General features: G+C 40.0%; 1 protein-coding gene across 1 annotated transcript in view; it reads left to right on the forward strand.

Annotated features, from left to right (window-relative positions):
* trip4 (thyroid hormone receptor interactor 4) overlaps positions 1-17,385 on the forward strand; it is an 87,332-nt gene that overhangs the window by 37,572 nt on the left and 32,375 nt on the right. The window contains exon 12 of the mRNA XM_039690964.2: positions 6,229-6,331. Within this exon, the coding sequence (XP_039546898.2) occupies positions 6,229-6,331 (103 nt within the window). The remainder of the gene's footprint in view (positions 1-6,228; positions 6,332-17,385) is intronic.

Genomic DNA, 17,385 nt, shown 5'->3' on the forward strand with positions numbered 1-17,385 from the left:
GTTAAACGAAGAACCCCAGAGGGTTAATAAATAAATTCTACTTTGAAACCTAGACATCCAAAATAGAAATGTGCATTGTCTGATCTTCATTGCAAACTTGATGAACAGAACAATCCAACATTATTTTCTGTAGCGATGGAAAGCATATGGCTTCAATATAGCTTAAGTTATATTTTAATCCACCATATTACTGTAATGGCTGATGTTCAGATTGCATCTTATCTCAGCGATACGACTGAAGCGTTTGCCCTTATTCTGTAGATGGATATGAATTTGACATGCCTTTTCAATTAGTCAGGTATTGAAACTGTCAGGCGGGGGAAGGGAGAACTGGCCAGTGCGGTTCAGCAGCATTAAATCCTAATTAGCCATGGAAGGATAAAAGAGAAACGTTTTTGAGTTCGTTCTTTGATCAAGATTAGATTCTGAACATTAGCCATATATATCCGCACCATTGTGTGTGTGTGTGTGTGTGTGTGTGTGTGTAGGCTTCTTTTTGTTAAGGCCAGTGGCTTGAATTTGAGATTAGTTCCTTTATATCAAACAAATTCCCTCTTCTGTTGCTGTTTAATTCGAGATTTATATAGAGGATTTATGAAGATTGTCTAACAAATAAAAAGAGAGGCAGTGCATTCAAGAAAGCTTTTAAGGAATTGTGCTGTTCGTCTTTTGTTCGGTAGTCCTCCACCGGCCCATCATGCAATCTGTCATCCTATCTTCCATTAAAATTCTTTTATAAACATGTTTTTGTGAGACAAAATTGAAGCTATTTACTTAATAAATGTTCCAGGTCTTATTGTGCAGTATTTATCAGTGCATATTTTTCATAAGAAAACATTTTTAATATCAAATGTACGGTAATCTGAAACAACTTACTGTAGGATGAGAGATATGACGAATTTCACAATATTGATAATGATAATGATATATATATGACAATAGTTCTTTTTTATTTTTGGTTTTAAAAATAAGAACGAATAACCAAAGAAACAATAGGACAAAACAGATATAAATGAAATAATGCCATAAGTTTTTAGTGTAGAAAAAACAAAACACTGCATGATTTACATATAGACAGATTCTTAGCAAAGCTACACAAGTTATTCAGTCAAGGGCAGTGATTGATTTGACTGAGAGAAGAACAACAGACGGACGGTGCGTTGTGGTGCATTTAAAGTTTTTGGAAAATATCATTTTCCCATCTGGTGGTTGTTTTTGTCGTTCTACAGCAATTTATACTAGTGAAATACGTTATTGTTAGAAGTTAAATAAAATAAAATATAATAAATCTTATATATGAAAAAATAAGTCATTTAAAGTTTTTTTTCTCCTTTTTTTGTGATAATTAGGTTGTCTTTGTCCGTCAACAAACATGTTTCAGGACATTTTTTGAGAGGATAAAATGTTTTTGTTGAGAAAGTTTGTCTATGTTAAGTAATTATCATTTCTTTTACGTTTTATCTTTCAAATAGAGGTTAAAAACCAAGCAAATATCGGTCAAATATCGGCCAAAATAAATCGGCTGCATTAATTGGCCATCGGCCGACCCGGATTTCAAAAGATCGGCATCGGCGTGAAAAAAACCATATCGGTCGACCTCTACTATAGCGCGCCCTACTTCTGTACCGTATACACGAATTGCACACGGATTATGTGTGAAACCTGTGACGATCAGCAGCCGTGGTGCCCTCGAGAGCCACTAGAGGGCATCCTCTCCCCATGTTTGTTTCCCCATGGACTCTTTGTGTTTCATTATGTTCAGCTGTGTTTCTTTATTGGTTATTGAGTTCCTTATTTAAGCCTGAGTTTTCCCTGTGTCCCTTGTGAAGTCTTGTTACACTGTAAGCGTGCAATTCCGAGCGTTCTTCCCTGTTCTGTGTCTCCGTGTTTCCCTGGACTCTTGACCCTTGCCTGTTTCCTGGACTGTTCACGAACCTGTGCTGCCTGCCTCGACCATTGCCTGTTTAGACCACGAGTTTCCGGATTGCCCCTTTATTTAAGTGTTTGCCTGTGTTCATGTCTGCTTGCTTCAATAAAGTGCTGCACATGGATCCGACCGTCTCTGTCCGTACGTTACAGAAGACTTCGCCAAACGAGGATCCAGCAGACTTTCTGCATCTATCCGCCGTGGTCAAGACCCGCTCTTCAATGCTAGCCTCTCATAGTTCTCAGCTGGCGAGACTAACTTCTCTCCTCGAGGAACTAGCTAGCTCCGTGCAATCATGGTCTCCGCAGAGCTCAAGCACAGCGGCTAATCAAGCCCAAACCCCCGCTGCACCTGTTCCACCGCAACCCAGTGTGAGTACCGCATGCAGTAATTCCAGTACGCCGTTTCCCGAGAAGTTTAATGGCTCACCTGGAGCGTGTGAAGGATTTCTTCAGCAGTGCAGTTTATATATGAAACATCAGCCCCAGTTATACGCCTCGGATACCGACCGCGTTTCTTTCATCTGCTCACTGTTGACTGGAAAGGCTCTGGAGTGGGCAGGCACGTTTTGGGAACCAGGTCGGATGTCGTTTCCTCCTTTCAACGTGTTTACCGCCCTGTTCAGAAAGGCTTTTGAACTCCCCGCAGAAAAGGAGGGTCTCGAGGAACTGCTCTTTTCCCTGCGCCGGGGAGTTTCGTATGCGGCGGATTTCTCTCACTCACTCCGCACGCCGCATAAGCCTCAGCTCGCTAAACTGTTTGATCCTCCCTTAAGGACCGTCAGAGGAGCTTCTAAGCATGTCGTTCCTGCCAAAACCACTCATCATGTCGGACCCCTCGAGCCCGTATCCCGCACTGGCCCTGTTAAAAGTGCTGTTCCTAAGACAGCGGAGGTGTCGCGGGTCGAACCGGAGTTTGAGCGCGTGCCAGCCGACTCGAGGGAGTCAAGTGCCGAGCTGAGTGAATCAAGTGAATCAAATACCGAGCTGAGTGAATCGAGTACCGAGTCAAGTGAGTCAAGTGCTGAGCCGAGTGAATCAAGTGTGCCCAGTGTTGAATTTAGTCTGTCCAGTGAGTCTTCAGTTCAAGTGGGCGAGTCTCCTGTTGAAGTGAGTGAATCTCCTCTTCAAGTGAGCACTGAATCTCCTCTTCAAGTGAGCACTGAATCTCCTCTTCAAGTGAGCGCTGCATCTCCTCTTCAGGTGAGCGTTGCATCTCCTCTTCAGGTGAGCGCTGCATCTCCTCTTCAGGTGAGCGCTGCATCTCCTCTTCAGGTGAGCGCTGCATCTCCTCTTCAAGTGAGCGCTGCATCTCCAGTTCAAGTGAGTGAGTTGTTCAGTCCAGCGAGTGTGTCTAGCCCTGTGACGCGCCGCCGCAGGAGGAGGAGAAGGAGGACTCGTTTGGTTCGCCAGGCCCCGGTGAGCGTGCCCAGACTCCTCGCTCTGCCGGCCCCGCCTCTGCTCCTCGCCCTGCCAGCCCCGCCTCTGCTCCTCGCCCTGCCAGCCCCGCCTCTGCGCCTCGCCCTGCCGGCCCCGCCTCTGCGCCTCGCCCTGCCGGTCCCGCCTCTGCGCCTCGCCCTGCCGGCCCCGCCTCTGCGCCTCGCCCTGCCGGCCCCGCCTCTGCGCCTCGCTCTGCCGGCCCCGCCTCTGCGCCTCGCTCTGCCGGCCCCGCCTCTGCGCCGCGCTCTGCCGGCCCCGCCTCTGCGCCGCGCTCTGCCGGCCCCGCCTCTGCGCCTCGCTCTGCCGGCCCCGCCTCTGCGCCTCGCTCTGCCTGCACCCTTCAAGCTCCGGGAGGCCTTTCCTGTACCAGTTCACCACCCAGAGGCTCCTCCCGTGAATTTCCCCAAGTATTTTTTGGGGGGGGGCAGTAGGTACTCTGTGGGGGCCATGGAGGTGATCCTGACATGGACCTCTGAGTCCGTGAGGGCCATGGAGGCGAGGCTGTCATGGACCTCGCCTGTGTCTGCTCCGCCCTGGCCGCCATCATGTCCTGCTCCTTCCTGGTCACCCACGCTCCACGGCCCCAGGCCTCTCCATGTGCCTGGCCTCCTGCCTCTCCATGGGCCTGGCCCTCCATCCCAGCCCCCGTTGACCTCCCCCCGGAGCTCTTAGGAGCGTCTGGAAGCCGCTCCTTAGAGGGGGGGTTATGTGACGATCAGCAGCCGTGGTGCCCTCGAGAGCCACTAGAGGGCATCCTCTCCCCATGTTTGTTTCCCCATGGACTCTTTGTGTTTCATTATGTTCAGCTGTGTTTCTTTATTGGTTATTGAGTTCCTTATTTAAGCCTGAGTTTTCCCTGTGTCCCTTGTGAAGTCTTGTTACACTGTAAGCGTGCAATTCCGAGCGTTCTTCCCTGTTCTGTGTCTCCGTGTTTCCCTGGACTCTTGACCCTTGCCTGTTTCCTGGACTGTTCACGAACCTGTGCTGCCTGCCTCGACCATTGCCTGTTTAGACCACGAGTTTCCGGATTGCCCCTTTATTTAAGTGTTTGCCTGTGTTCATGTCTGCTTGCTTCAATAAAGTGCTGCACATGGATCCGACCGTCTCTGTCCGTACGTTACAGAAACCTGTGGTGAAATGATGGGAACAGACTTTTCTGAGGGGAGTTGGATGAAAATTTAGCCTATTTATCCTAGCTAGCTAGTCTCAACCCTGTCTCCTTCCCTTCACGTTTTCTGACAGTCGGTAACTTATCGCATAGAAACTAACTCTGAGGTTATTGCTGTTGTTAGAAAAGCCATGTATTACACAACACCCTCACGCTGTCAAAAACAAAAAACAGTGATAATACCATGGATAATCCCGACGCTACCTCGCTTGTCAATCGACAGACTGACAGTTTCCGTGCTTTCTATTTCAACAATATGGCCGCCGCAAACATTGATGACGCAGATCGAATAAGGTCTCTACCAAGTATTATGTTTCCGTAATGGTTTTGCTTAAGGACCCAGATTTTAGACATGTATTTTTGAACACCCATATGGAGTCCCAAGTATCCTAAAATATCACAATTGTTTTATATATTAGATTTTGTTCATGGGTTTTTGATGATGATATGGCCGTCCATATTGGCGTATAGAGACGAATTTGGCAGCTTCTGTTTTGTTTGTTTTATTAGTTCTACAAAATATATATTTGTCCTTTCATTTGTCTAGAATGCAAAACTGGTTATTAAAAATGGTACAAATTAGAGCCCGACCGATAAAGGATTTTGAAGGCCAATACCGATACAAATATTTTTGGGTTTTAAAATCCGATATTCCGATATATCGGCCGATATTTAGTTTTTTTATTAAATATTGTTGGATTTCACACACGTGTAAGAGAAAAGCTAACTTTTCTGCACAAGATACGTTTGATACTTTTTCCTCTATGTCTAAATGTTCACTCCTCGCAAGTCTAACTTACATTTTACAATGCAGGGACTGTAACTAGAGATATGCTAGTTATAAATACGGTAATCATTACTTTATTTAGGAAGAAAAAGTTCATTGCGGTTTCCAAGCTCATTAATGTTAACGTTAGCGGTCTTCCACTGATGATAGTGGCGCATTAGCTGGCTTAGTCTGTGATGAGCCATAATTTAGCAATAGATAACATCATAATGCAAATTGTAAAACATACATTTCCAATATAACAGGCCAAGGAGATGATTGAAGCGTGTTTCGTCCGTTTTTATTTTATTTTTTAAATATTAATTTATCGGCCATTATGACTGCCGATACCGATGCCTAATATCGGCCGATATATCGGTCTGGCTCTAGTACAAATATATAATATATATATAAGTCGACCTTACATACTTTAATGTTATTTGTCAACCTTTCATCTGCTGATCTTTGACGCAACATTTCCCCACAAACATTTCAATCAGATATGTGACCGTATCACCACACGAGTGTAAGCAAATCTCGCAGTGTCTGAATATATCCACATCTCCTGCGAGACGAGTCGAGTATGCAGAGGGACCTCATATCTGCAGCGCTCTTAAAAGCCCTGATTGTGTCAAGCTCTCTTTGCCGCTTTAGTGTGGGGGTGGGAAATGGTGTTGTGTGCTTCTTGAATGCCGTGATACAATCATACGACTCTCTGATGGTCGAGAGGAAATAAGATGACCTGTGCCTTCCCTTGACAGATTAGATAGATGTCACCTTTCTTATGAAAGTGCCAGTCAATTTCGCCTCTCCTGTGTGCTGCCTATCAATTACGGGGAAGAGAAGCCGTTCAAAGCAGCCCTGCTTTCTCTGCGCGGTAACCAAGTGGCTAAACACAGCTCATTGTTTCCTCTCTCTCTCTTTTCAGTATCCCAAGATCAGCGAGGAGTCGACTTCTCCATTTGTCTTCATTTGCTCCAACCCCCAGGAGTTGGTGGTGAAATTTCCCATGAAAGGGAAACACAAGATTTGTAAGTCCTGCCTGCTTCTTTTCATGTGCCGGACCCTTTCTACACTCTCACATTTAAACACATGCATGTCTAATGAGTAGGCCACTACACACACGAAGATAGGCAAATTCATTATTCGGTAACACTTTACTTGAAGGGGTGTTCTTTAGACTGACATGACATCTTCATAATCATGACATCACACATGTCTTGAAGATTTATGCATGTTTATGACAACTGTCATTAAGTGTTTTTCGCTCAATAATGACATTTTGAATGCAAATATGACATTGTTTAAGATGTCTTCGTCAGTGGTGGAATGTAACGAAGTACAAATACTTTGGTACTTAAGTACATTTTTCACGTATCTTTACTTTACTTAAGTAGAATAAATAGTGCATACTTTTTACTTTTACTTCGTGACATTTATCAGCAATTATTATACTTTCTACTCCACCACATTTCTAAAACTTCTGTTACTTTTTCATTACATTTTCTGATCAGTTTTTCCCCTGTCAAAACGTAATCTGACCGTCCGTTCGTTGCACGTTTGTCTCACCAGTGACGTTTGGTTGCCATAGATACATCAACTAAACGCGTCTCGCACGCAGTGTGTTTATCGTGCAATTTATATGCGAAAATTTGTTTTTACATGCATAGGAAACACAACGTGTGTAATTTACGTTTGGTTAGGATTATGGCAAGCCAAGAGGTTCAGAATTACACCACAAATTAATCGCGTTTACTGCCAAACATAGTTATTAACATATAGTAAGGATAAGCATGGTTTATATTGCCTAATTGCAAGCTTGTTTCAGAAATGGTGACATCAATTTTTTTCCATCATTATTGAACATCATTATAGGAGTATTAGGTTGAATGAGTTAGAATTAAATGTTTTATTAATCATTAGAAAATAGTCATTAAGATAATCAATTGTTATGCAAGTACTTTTACTTTTAATACTTAAAGTACATTTAAAATCAGGAACGTTTTACTTAAGTATGGTTGTCATTGTGTTACTTCTACTTTTACTAAAGTAAATATGTATCTGGTATTTGTACTTTTACTTGAGTACTGAGATTCAGTACTTCCTCCACCACTCTTCGTCATGACAACTTGACATAAAATTAAGTGGTTGGCTTTGACATTGGCTGTCATGAGGCCATTATAACTGTGTCAACTACAGTGGTACTAATTGGACTTGTCATTAACGAGTTATAATGGCTTCATGACAGCCAATGTCAAAACCAACCACCTGACAGTTTAATGTAATATTAACCAATAAAGCTTCTTAAGTTTGATCTGCTATGTCATGTTTATGACAGGTTGTGTTGTCTTCGTAATGTCAAGTTGTCATGACAAAGACACTGACAGGTTATGATGTATTGGTTTATGTCAAGGTGTCACAACAAAGACATCTCAAACAATATCATATTTGCATTAAAAATGGCATAACTGAGCAAATGACACTTAATGACAGTTGTCGTCATATAGGAGTAGTATATAAGATAAGATACCCAATAAGATACTTTTTAACCAAATATTAAAACTTTGCATTCTGTACTGTGAAGAAGTCTTGTAGATGGTTCACAAAAACATGTTTATTTATATCCAATTATCTTTAGTATACAATATTTGCCAAAGTAATGAAAGCACAAATGTTGATAAACATCTTAAAGCAAATGTTTTTGAGAAGCAACTTATGCACTGTATAGTATATCCTTGGAAGATTGCACCAAACTTGGTTAAAAAATAAAATAATGATAATAATAGTAACGTTGTTGTTAGATGAAGCAAAGGCAGTGTTGATTTGTAAATAGAGCCAGACCGATATATCGGCTGGCCGATATTAGGGATTTTTTTCAAACTATCGGTATCGGCAGTTATAATGGCCGATAAATTAAAATTTCAAAAATAAAATAAAAATGGACGAAATACGCTTCAATCATCTTTCCTTGTCATGTTATATTGAAAATGTGATATGTATGTTTTTCAATTTGCAGTATGATGTCATCTATTGCTAAATTATGGCTCATCATAGACTAGCTAACCACAAAGCTAGCTAATCCCACTATCATCAGTGGAAGACCGCTAACGTTAACATTAATGTGCTTGGAAACCACTAAATAAAGTAATGATTACTGTATTTATAACTAGCAAATCTCTAGTTACAGTCCCTGCATTGTAAAATGTAAGTTAGACTTGCGAGGAGTGAACATTTAGACATAGAGAAAAAGTATCAAACGTAACTGATGATTGAAAATGGTTTGATGTAGCTTGATGGAAAGAATTTAAAAAGTGCAGGTAAAGGGATACGCAAGCTGACATTGCAATTATAAGGTAGCTTATAAGGCAATGTAGGGACTAAATATTATTTTATTTATCAGAACTTTAATATATTTTGATGTTCCTCTGTTCTGTTGTGACAATAAAAGAAACAAGTTTATTTTTAAAATGCTTTATCGTACTATTTTAGTTAAAACTCATAAATAACTACAAATAACTATGTTAGGGAAATCTGTTAATGTTTTGTTGCGCGTTTCTGAAAAAAATTAAAATAAATAAAATATCGGCCGATATATCGGATTTTAAAACCCAAAAATATTTGTATCGGTATCGGCCTTCAAAATTCTTTATCGGTCGGGCTCTATTCATAAATAATCTTGTAATATGTTTTGTGATTTGAGTATCATCTAATTAACTTGCTAATGCCAAAGTTCGATATCATTTTTCAGTGTCCAGTGAGGAAAGCTACAGTATTTCAGCCCATTTCACAGAGTAGACATTGAGGTAGTTTTACAACAGATCTTCTACTTTAACTGGTGTTGCGTGATATTCAAAATATAACATTTTCACAATTAATTTTCGCCATCTCTTTTCATGCAATATGTTGTATGGTGAAATTTTCCATGAAAACACAAGCTGCTGCTTTTTCTGTGTTGGACTGGTATATCTTATCAATGAATGCTTATTGTCGTCTTTACTATCATCTAGCTGATCAAGGTGTCAGTTAGATCATTTGATTTTCACATCATGGATGTCCAAATAATCACATATTTAGGTATTTCCAATAGTAATAGTAGCATATTTGATTTGCATGACTTTAAAAACCATAAAATATCCATTGGAAAACCCATGGTAATGTTGTGGAGATTGTACCGGAGTGTATGTCAGTGGCTTACCATTTGATAGTCAATTTGTAGCGGCTATGGAGATCAAAGAAGGTGATTAATGTAAAAATATTCAAGCAAAGTGAAACAAACAATTGTCGTTTTGAACAAAAGACAAATGCACTCCAGCTGTTCCTTTCCCCTTGGCGTTTCCTGTGTTTTCCACAGCTCAGGATAGTCACTAATGAAGGGTTTGGGTCTTTGCATGTTATTGTGTCCCATCAGCCAGAGTGATAGGTCACATGGTATTTACGGCTTTGTTGATTGGCCAAAAGCACCTCTTGGCAGTGTACTTCTGGGAGGTCCTGCACCAGCTGAGAAGCTGCCATTGAGATGAATGGGATTGCTAACTGATGAATGTTAGCTTTTTTTCTGGGAATGATAGAAGCTCTTGTTCCAGCAACATGACCCACGTTTTGTCACTAGACATCATGAAAAAACCTATATTGTGACCCTGGACCACAAAACCAGTCACGGGTATATTTGTGGCAATAGCCAACAATACAGTGTAAGAATCAAAATGATTGTTTTTTTTTTTTTTTAATTTTATGCAAAAAATTATTAGGATATTAAGGCCGTGTGTCCACCAAAGCGTTTTTAGCCAGCTGAAGACGCCGTGCTTTGAGAGCGTTTTGGCAGCGCAGCGTTTTTTCCGTTGAGACGTTTCGTTGCTATGATACAGATGGGACCTTATTTCGGAAAAATATTGAATGGTAGTCAATGGCGAGAGACAACAAATATTTTGACCCCTTTTGAATTGTGCGCTGAATTACACATATGATGTTTGTCAATTTAAAAGATACATTTTAAAGTAAAGAAAGTCGCAGTTTGATGTAAAACCGTTATATACGACTGTGTATAACGGTATAAGACTGCGAAAATACGTAATTTCAAAGACTACAAACCCCAAAGGCGCACATTTTCTCTCAATGAATGACGCTAACTTTACTGAGGCTAATGTCTGTCATTGTTTCTATAGTCTTAAGTTATAATCGTAACGTTACGCCGTCATACCTGAGTGTTTTGTACCAGACTCCACACACACGAGCAGCGGATCTCACTCGTTGTTTCGCTTCCCGCCGGAGATGTAGTTCATAGAGCGATTTTCACTTTCTATTGGACGGCTGGGTAAAAAGTGACATTGATGAGCGCTGCGTTTTATCCAAAGTTGTACATTTTTCAACTCGCAGCGACCAGTAAAAACGTTGGGCGTTTGGCGCTTCAGCGTGAAAAAACGCTCATGGCGTTTAAAAAACGTGGCGCTCCCATTGAAAACAATTGAAAACATACGCCAGGCGCGTGGAAAAACACTTTGGTGGACACACGGCCTACGTAAAGATCATGTTCCATGAAGATATTTTGTAAATGTCCTACCGTAAATATATCAAAAATGTATTTTTGCAACATCGAGGACTTCATTTGGACAACTTTAAAGTTGATTTTCTCAATATTTAGATTTTTTTTTGCCAAATATCGTCCTATCCTAACAAAACCATGCATCAATGGAACCATGCCTCAGCTTTCATATGATATAGATTAGAGCCCGACCGATAAAGGATTTTGAAGGCCGATACCGATACAAATATTTTTGGGTTTTAAAATCCGATATTTTATCTTTTATTAAATATTGTTGGATTTCACACACGTGTAAAAGAAAAGCTAACTTTTCTGCACAAGATGCGTTTGATACTTTTTCTCTATGTCTAAATGTTCACTCCTCGCAAGTCTAACTTACATTTTACAATGCAGGGACTGTAACTAGAGATATGCTAGTTATAAATACAGTAATCATTACTTTATTTAGGCAGAAAAAGTTCATTGTGGTTTCCAAGCTCATTAATGTTAACGTTAGCGGTCTTCCACTGATGATAGTGGCATTAGCTGGCTTAGTCTGTGATGAGCCATAATTTAGCAATAGATAACATCATACTGCAAATTGTAAAACATACATTTTCAATATAACAGGCCAAGGAGAGATGATTGAAGTGTGTTTCGTCCATTTTTATTTTATTTTATTTTTTAAATATTCATGACTGCCGATACCGATATTTTGGAAAATGCCTAATATCGGCTGATAATATCGGTCTGGCACTAATATAGAAATGTGAATTTTAAAAAAAATGACCCTTGTGACTGGTTTTGTGGTCAAGGCAGGGTCACATATGATGGCAGGATTGGAGAAGTACGAATAGTTGTTTGGTGTCATTCTTCACAGCAGCTCAATTGTCATCAATGGTGTTATTTCACATTTCACACTTGGATAGTATCTGCGTGCAATTGTACACATTCGTCTATTCAACCTGCTCAGCTTCTCAGATAAAAATGGTCAATTAATTATATAACTGAATTTGTGAATTCTCGGGTGGTGACAAGCATGGGGGATTGCTTTTACAAGAGCGCTGGCGACTTCTTTTGTTTTCACATAAAGGAAGCACAAAGCCAGGCCCTTCCTTCTGACATTCAATGCGCTCTTCTTTCTCCACCAGCTTTTCATATCGTAATGGAGAATTTTATATCCGTTTTGACCTTGTGTCTATCCACCGTTTCCCATTCATTTTCATTCTCTCCTAAGCTGCCGGAGCTCTCAAGAGAGGCGACCTCCATGAACTCCTCATTGGGTGAATGGGGGAGGAGATACGGACTGATAAGCTGGGAGGGCAGTGAAGAGTAAGAAGTCACCACAGAGATGTCCTGCCCTTTACCTCTTCCATGTCTTTCGAGGTTTATCCAACACTAGGGTCAATGTGTCACCCTTCTTGTCCTGCACATGAAGACCAAACAACTTTGTCTGTATCACGACTGGATGGTGTATGGATTAGCAATCAATTACAGAAAACTGACTTGCATAATAGAAAACCATCCATTGTTGCTGGACTTGCTGACATTTAGATGTGGCAAATTTGGACGTTCGCCCATTAAAAGCTGTGTGGGTGCTGAGGTTTCTGGTTCTTTTATCCTCTCATTTCATCTCCTCACTGAAGGTCACCCTCGCTGCACAGCGCTAACAGAGATATCCTGATGAGTGGCATCAGCCATGTGTGAATATTGCAAGTTCACATCAGTGATTCTGTTACATGCCAGCCTTTTAAAGGCTAAAGGTTGTCTCTCTCTTCTTGCTTTATTCGAATCAATACGGCTTCAATATCCAAACAAGTGTGCCTTGGAAGCTGCATGCATTAATAATGTGCAGCCCGGCTTCTAGAATGCTGTGGGATGGATTTAAAGTAGACGATCTGTTTATTTCTTGAAAGGAAACCGATTTTGTCTGTTTTAACCAACTGGTTAAAACAATTAAACAGGAATGTCTCGTTCACTTGCCAATTTATTCTGGCCAAGAGAGATTTTCCGACCAGAATGTAAAGCGACTAACCACAGTTTGTTTAATTTTTCCATAACTAAAAACTTTGGGTACGTTTGCACGACAACGATATTCTATATCCTTTTTTAGTTTTTCGCGTACAGACGACACCATTGTCAAAACGATCCCTATTCATTCGGATCAGAAAAAACGCACTAACAATGCTGTATTCTGCTGCCAGGCCATTAGATGGCGATGAAACACAATTGACTAAACACGTAATACGCATGTGCATGACGTCGTCGTCTTCGGACATTCACGTTTTTATTGTTTACACGGAGACAATAAAACCCGAAACCCGTTTTCAAAGCTTTGCGTTTTTATGCGCCCAAAACGTTGTCGTGTAACTTAAGCGTTGTTTGTTTTTAGTGTGTTTTAGTTGAAATTGGTATCTTTTAAACAGCCCCTAAGTTCTCAAATTCAATTAATAGGTTTGTAAGTAGGTGTGCTGTAAAAGATTGTTTCCGCCACTAAATTAAAAAAATAATAATAATAATTGCGACTTTTTATCTCACAATTGTGAGATATGAAGTCAGAATTGTGAGATGTAACGTCGCAATTGTGAGATATGTAGTTGCAAATTGTGAGAAATAGTCGCAATTGCGAGATAAAAATCTGACCTTTTCTGACTTTTCTGGCAATTCTGACTTTACAACACGTAACTTTGACTTTATATCGCGCATTTCTGACTTTATATCAATCAATTCTGACTTTACAACACGTAACTTCGACTTTATATCACGCATTTCTGACTTTATATCAATCAATTCTGACTTTACAACACGTAACTTCGACTTTTTATCACGCATTTCTGACTTTATTACACGCAATTCTGACTTTACAACACGTAACTTCGACTTTATATCACGCATTTCTGACTTTATAACACGCAATTCTGACTTTACAACACGTAACTTCGACTTTATATCACGCATTTCTGACTTTATATCAATCAATTCTGACTTTACAACACGCAACTTCGACTTTATATCATGCATTTCTGACTTTACAACACGTAATTTCGACTTTATATCACGCATTTCTGACTTTATAACACGCAATTCTGACTTTACAACACGTAACTTTGACTTTATATCATGCATTTCTGACTTTATAACACAATTCTGACTTTACAACACGCAACTTCGACTTTATATCATGCATTTCTGACTTTATAACACGCAATTCTGACTTTACAACACGTAACTTCGACTTTATATCACGCATTTCTGACTTTATAACATGCAATTACGACTTTATATCTCGCAATTCTGACTTTACAACACGTAACTTCGACTTTATATCATTCATTTCTGACTTTATAACACGCAACTTCGACTTTATATCATGCATTTCTGACTTTATAACACGCAATTCTGACTTTACAACACGTAACTTCGACTTTATATCACGCATTTCTGACTTTATAACATGCAATTACGACTTTATATCTCGCAATTACGACTTTACAACATGTAACTTCGACTTTATATCATTCATTTCTGACTTTATAACACGCAGTTGCGACTTTATATTAATCAATTCCGACTTTCCATCTCGCAATTCTGACTTTCCATCTCGCAATTCTGACTTTATATCATGCAATTCTGACTTTATATCTTGCAATTCTGAGAAATAAAGTTAGAATTGTGAGATGAAAAAGTCTTTTTTATTTTTCATTCTGTGGCAACAAGCTTCCATACAGTGCAACCAGTGTAGTTTAATTGCCAAGCAAATGACTCTTGCGTGTTAGTGTTTTCAATTAATCATTTAAAAATACTGGTTTGTGTCAGTTAACAAATTTGGGAAGTCGTGGACTATTTCACAGACTCTAAACCCAAAGTGAGATCTACTCTTCTGCCCATGGATATCTTGTTACACTCCTTTAACGCCGTTTTTTTACCATATTAAAATCCATTCGCAGAATTCTGCCAGATTGTCCCACACAATCGTTGCAGAAAAGTGTGTAAAATCACCCACCAGTTACCTCACTCCCACCAAGGGGCTACAGTAGCCTGAGGCCATGAGATTATCGACTTCAACTTCTACTGTTTACGCCTTTTCTTTTTCTCCCTGCAGTGCCCTTGTTTTTACACTTTCATTTCACCACAACCTTTTTTCATTCTCAAGTAAAAAGAGGTTTTGATTTATTCATGGACTCCTTTTTTATATTCATGTATTTTCCAGGGCTATCTGGGTGCGGTGGAATTTCTTGCTTCAGCGGCTGCTGGGATGCTCGACAGAAATCGGGTTTCATGTCTATTGAGCCTTGCGGTGGGGGAAGGGAGTGTGTATTGGGGGTGGTTATATATTACCCAGGAAATGTGCAGCAGGCTTCAGAGGTGACAGGCTGTGTTTATTACAGATCTGTCACACAGCTAATGGGACTGGCTGCTTCACTAATGTGAAGGAGAAGCGTGCAATGAACAAGAGGACTTTAGTGCTCCTAGAAGGGCTTCCTCCCCCTATTTGCCCTTTAAACTCAAAGCAGTGATAGTGATCCACAAACAGGCAAAAGGTGAACCAATGTTTCCGGAAATCACAGTTTTCAAACATTGCACAGGTGTTATAACACTGCGTGCTAGTGGGTGAGTAATGAGCAGGGATGAGTTTATCCACTGGCAGAGGGATTTTTTGGCATTTACTTTGCTGATTTTGGGTGCAATTTTCAGACATTGCACAGAAGTTATAAAACTAGTGCTAGTAGGAGTAGTAAAGTCCCCCTGTAGTCAATCATTTTATCCCTTTGATCACCAAAATGACATGTTTAAATGTTTTTTCTTTAAAAAATTCTATGAATATGCACATAAACCCCGCCTCCACTCACTCACTGCAGCTCAGAGGTCCACTCGTTGGTGATCTCTTTGGTTTTAAGGAGAAAAAACAATGGTGTTGGCTTATGAATTTGCACGTGGTTTGTCTTAAAGCATATCAAAGACACCACATGGATATATAAATAACAGTAAAAACTTGATTTTTATCACAGGGGGACTTTAATGGAGCTGAAAAACAAAACATGAATACAGCAGATCTGCAGAGTTGTAAGCGAGGAGATTTTTTATTGTTGGCCCTGTACTAGTCATTGTGATTTTGCCAAGTAAGATGTTTTCCTCAACTTTTGCAAGAGTATTTCCTTCAAAGAATATAAACCTAACATTGACGTAAACTTATCCTATAAACAAGTATCTGGCATATGCCTTGTTTTCTGCTCTTAAATGACAAATTCATAAATTGGAAAAGAACAGGAAAATGTGTACACAGCTAGGGTTGCAAATCGGCGGAAAATTTCTGTTAAATTTTCATGGGAAGTTAAGCTGAGGAATTTTGGAAACATTCCATATTATAAACTTTCCATGGGAATTCATTGTAATGTAATCGATCATTGTATCATATCCAAGCATAAATATAAACAGAAGTCATAAGAAATGAATGTACATTTCCAGAAGAAAATCTGCATGGTTGCATACGAACCAACAAACTTGTCTGTACGATGTTCTGGTGCTGAGATATGGGTTATACAGCCTAAATATACATAGGTCAGCATGTCAAATTCTTAGGAAGTGGAGGAGGGATGGAGAAGCTTGTTGAATTTCCACTCCCCAACCTAATGTTTTTCCAGTAACTTGTCCTACTTGGCACAATCATGGTGTCCGTACATTATTACAGGGTCAATTTCCCCTGGAGAAAACCTTGGGTTAAGTGCCTTACACAGTGATGTCGGTTTAAAGCTCGTTCCTTACAAGGCTCGAGTCAGCAACCTTCCCCTACTCGTGAGCATAAGAGATTATGTAACATTTTCATGTTTGGAGAGAACCAGTGTTTTTGAGAAACTATTGGGTTGAGTTTTTACTTTAGAAATTAAATTGAGGCTCTGATATTTGCAAAACCATTGTAGTTATAGCTTTGGATCTTTTTTTTTGTCATTTTGTCATTTAAGTTACGGCCTTGTTTTTCAAGGTTAACAAATTTCATAATAGACTCTGATTGCAACTGAGACAAAGATATTGTATGTCGATTTTGAAGTCAATCAGACCAACGTAGTCTGATAACTACTACTGTAGTTAGAGCCAATTCCATAGTTTGTTCAATTATAGCGCCACCAAGTGGCGCAGTTCCACTGGTTTTTGTATGTGTCCTTATCATGGTGCGTTCACACCGGACGCAAATAGCGCGAATGGCACGAATTGAGCGTCTGGCGCGTTAAGCGTGAATGATTTAGTTAGTGCGATTTGTGCATTCACGCGTTTGACGCGAATTCACGTCTGCCGACCGAGTTGAAAAATCTGAACTTTGGCGTGAATTCGCGCCGCGTTAACCAATCAGGAGCCTAGCTGCTTGCTCACGTGGTGAAGTGTCTGGATGCTTCAATAAATTATTTTGTAATATGACTAAATGCATGGTGGGATTATGCACAACAAAGCAAATATTTTATCACTTAAAACATTATTTCTATATACAAGACATGTCCATTTTGTATTGAATGTTATTCATTCCATATCTATATTATATGAAATAGTATTATGATGTAAAGACAATCAACATAT

Source organism: Pimephales promelas, chromosome 1 (genome assembly GCF_988280905.1).
Source record: "Pimephales promelas chromosome 1, fPimPro1.hap1.1, whole genome shotgun sequence".
Lineage (NCBI taxonomy): Eukaryota > Metazoa > Chordata > Actinopteri > Cypriniformes > Leuciscidae > Pimephales > Pimephales promelas.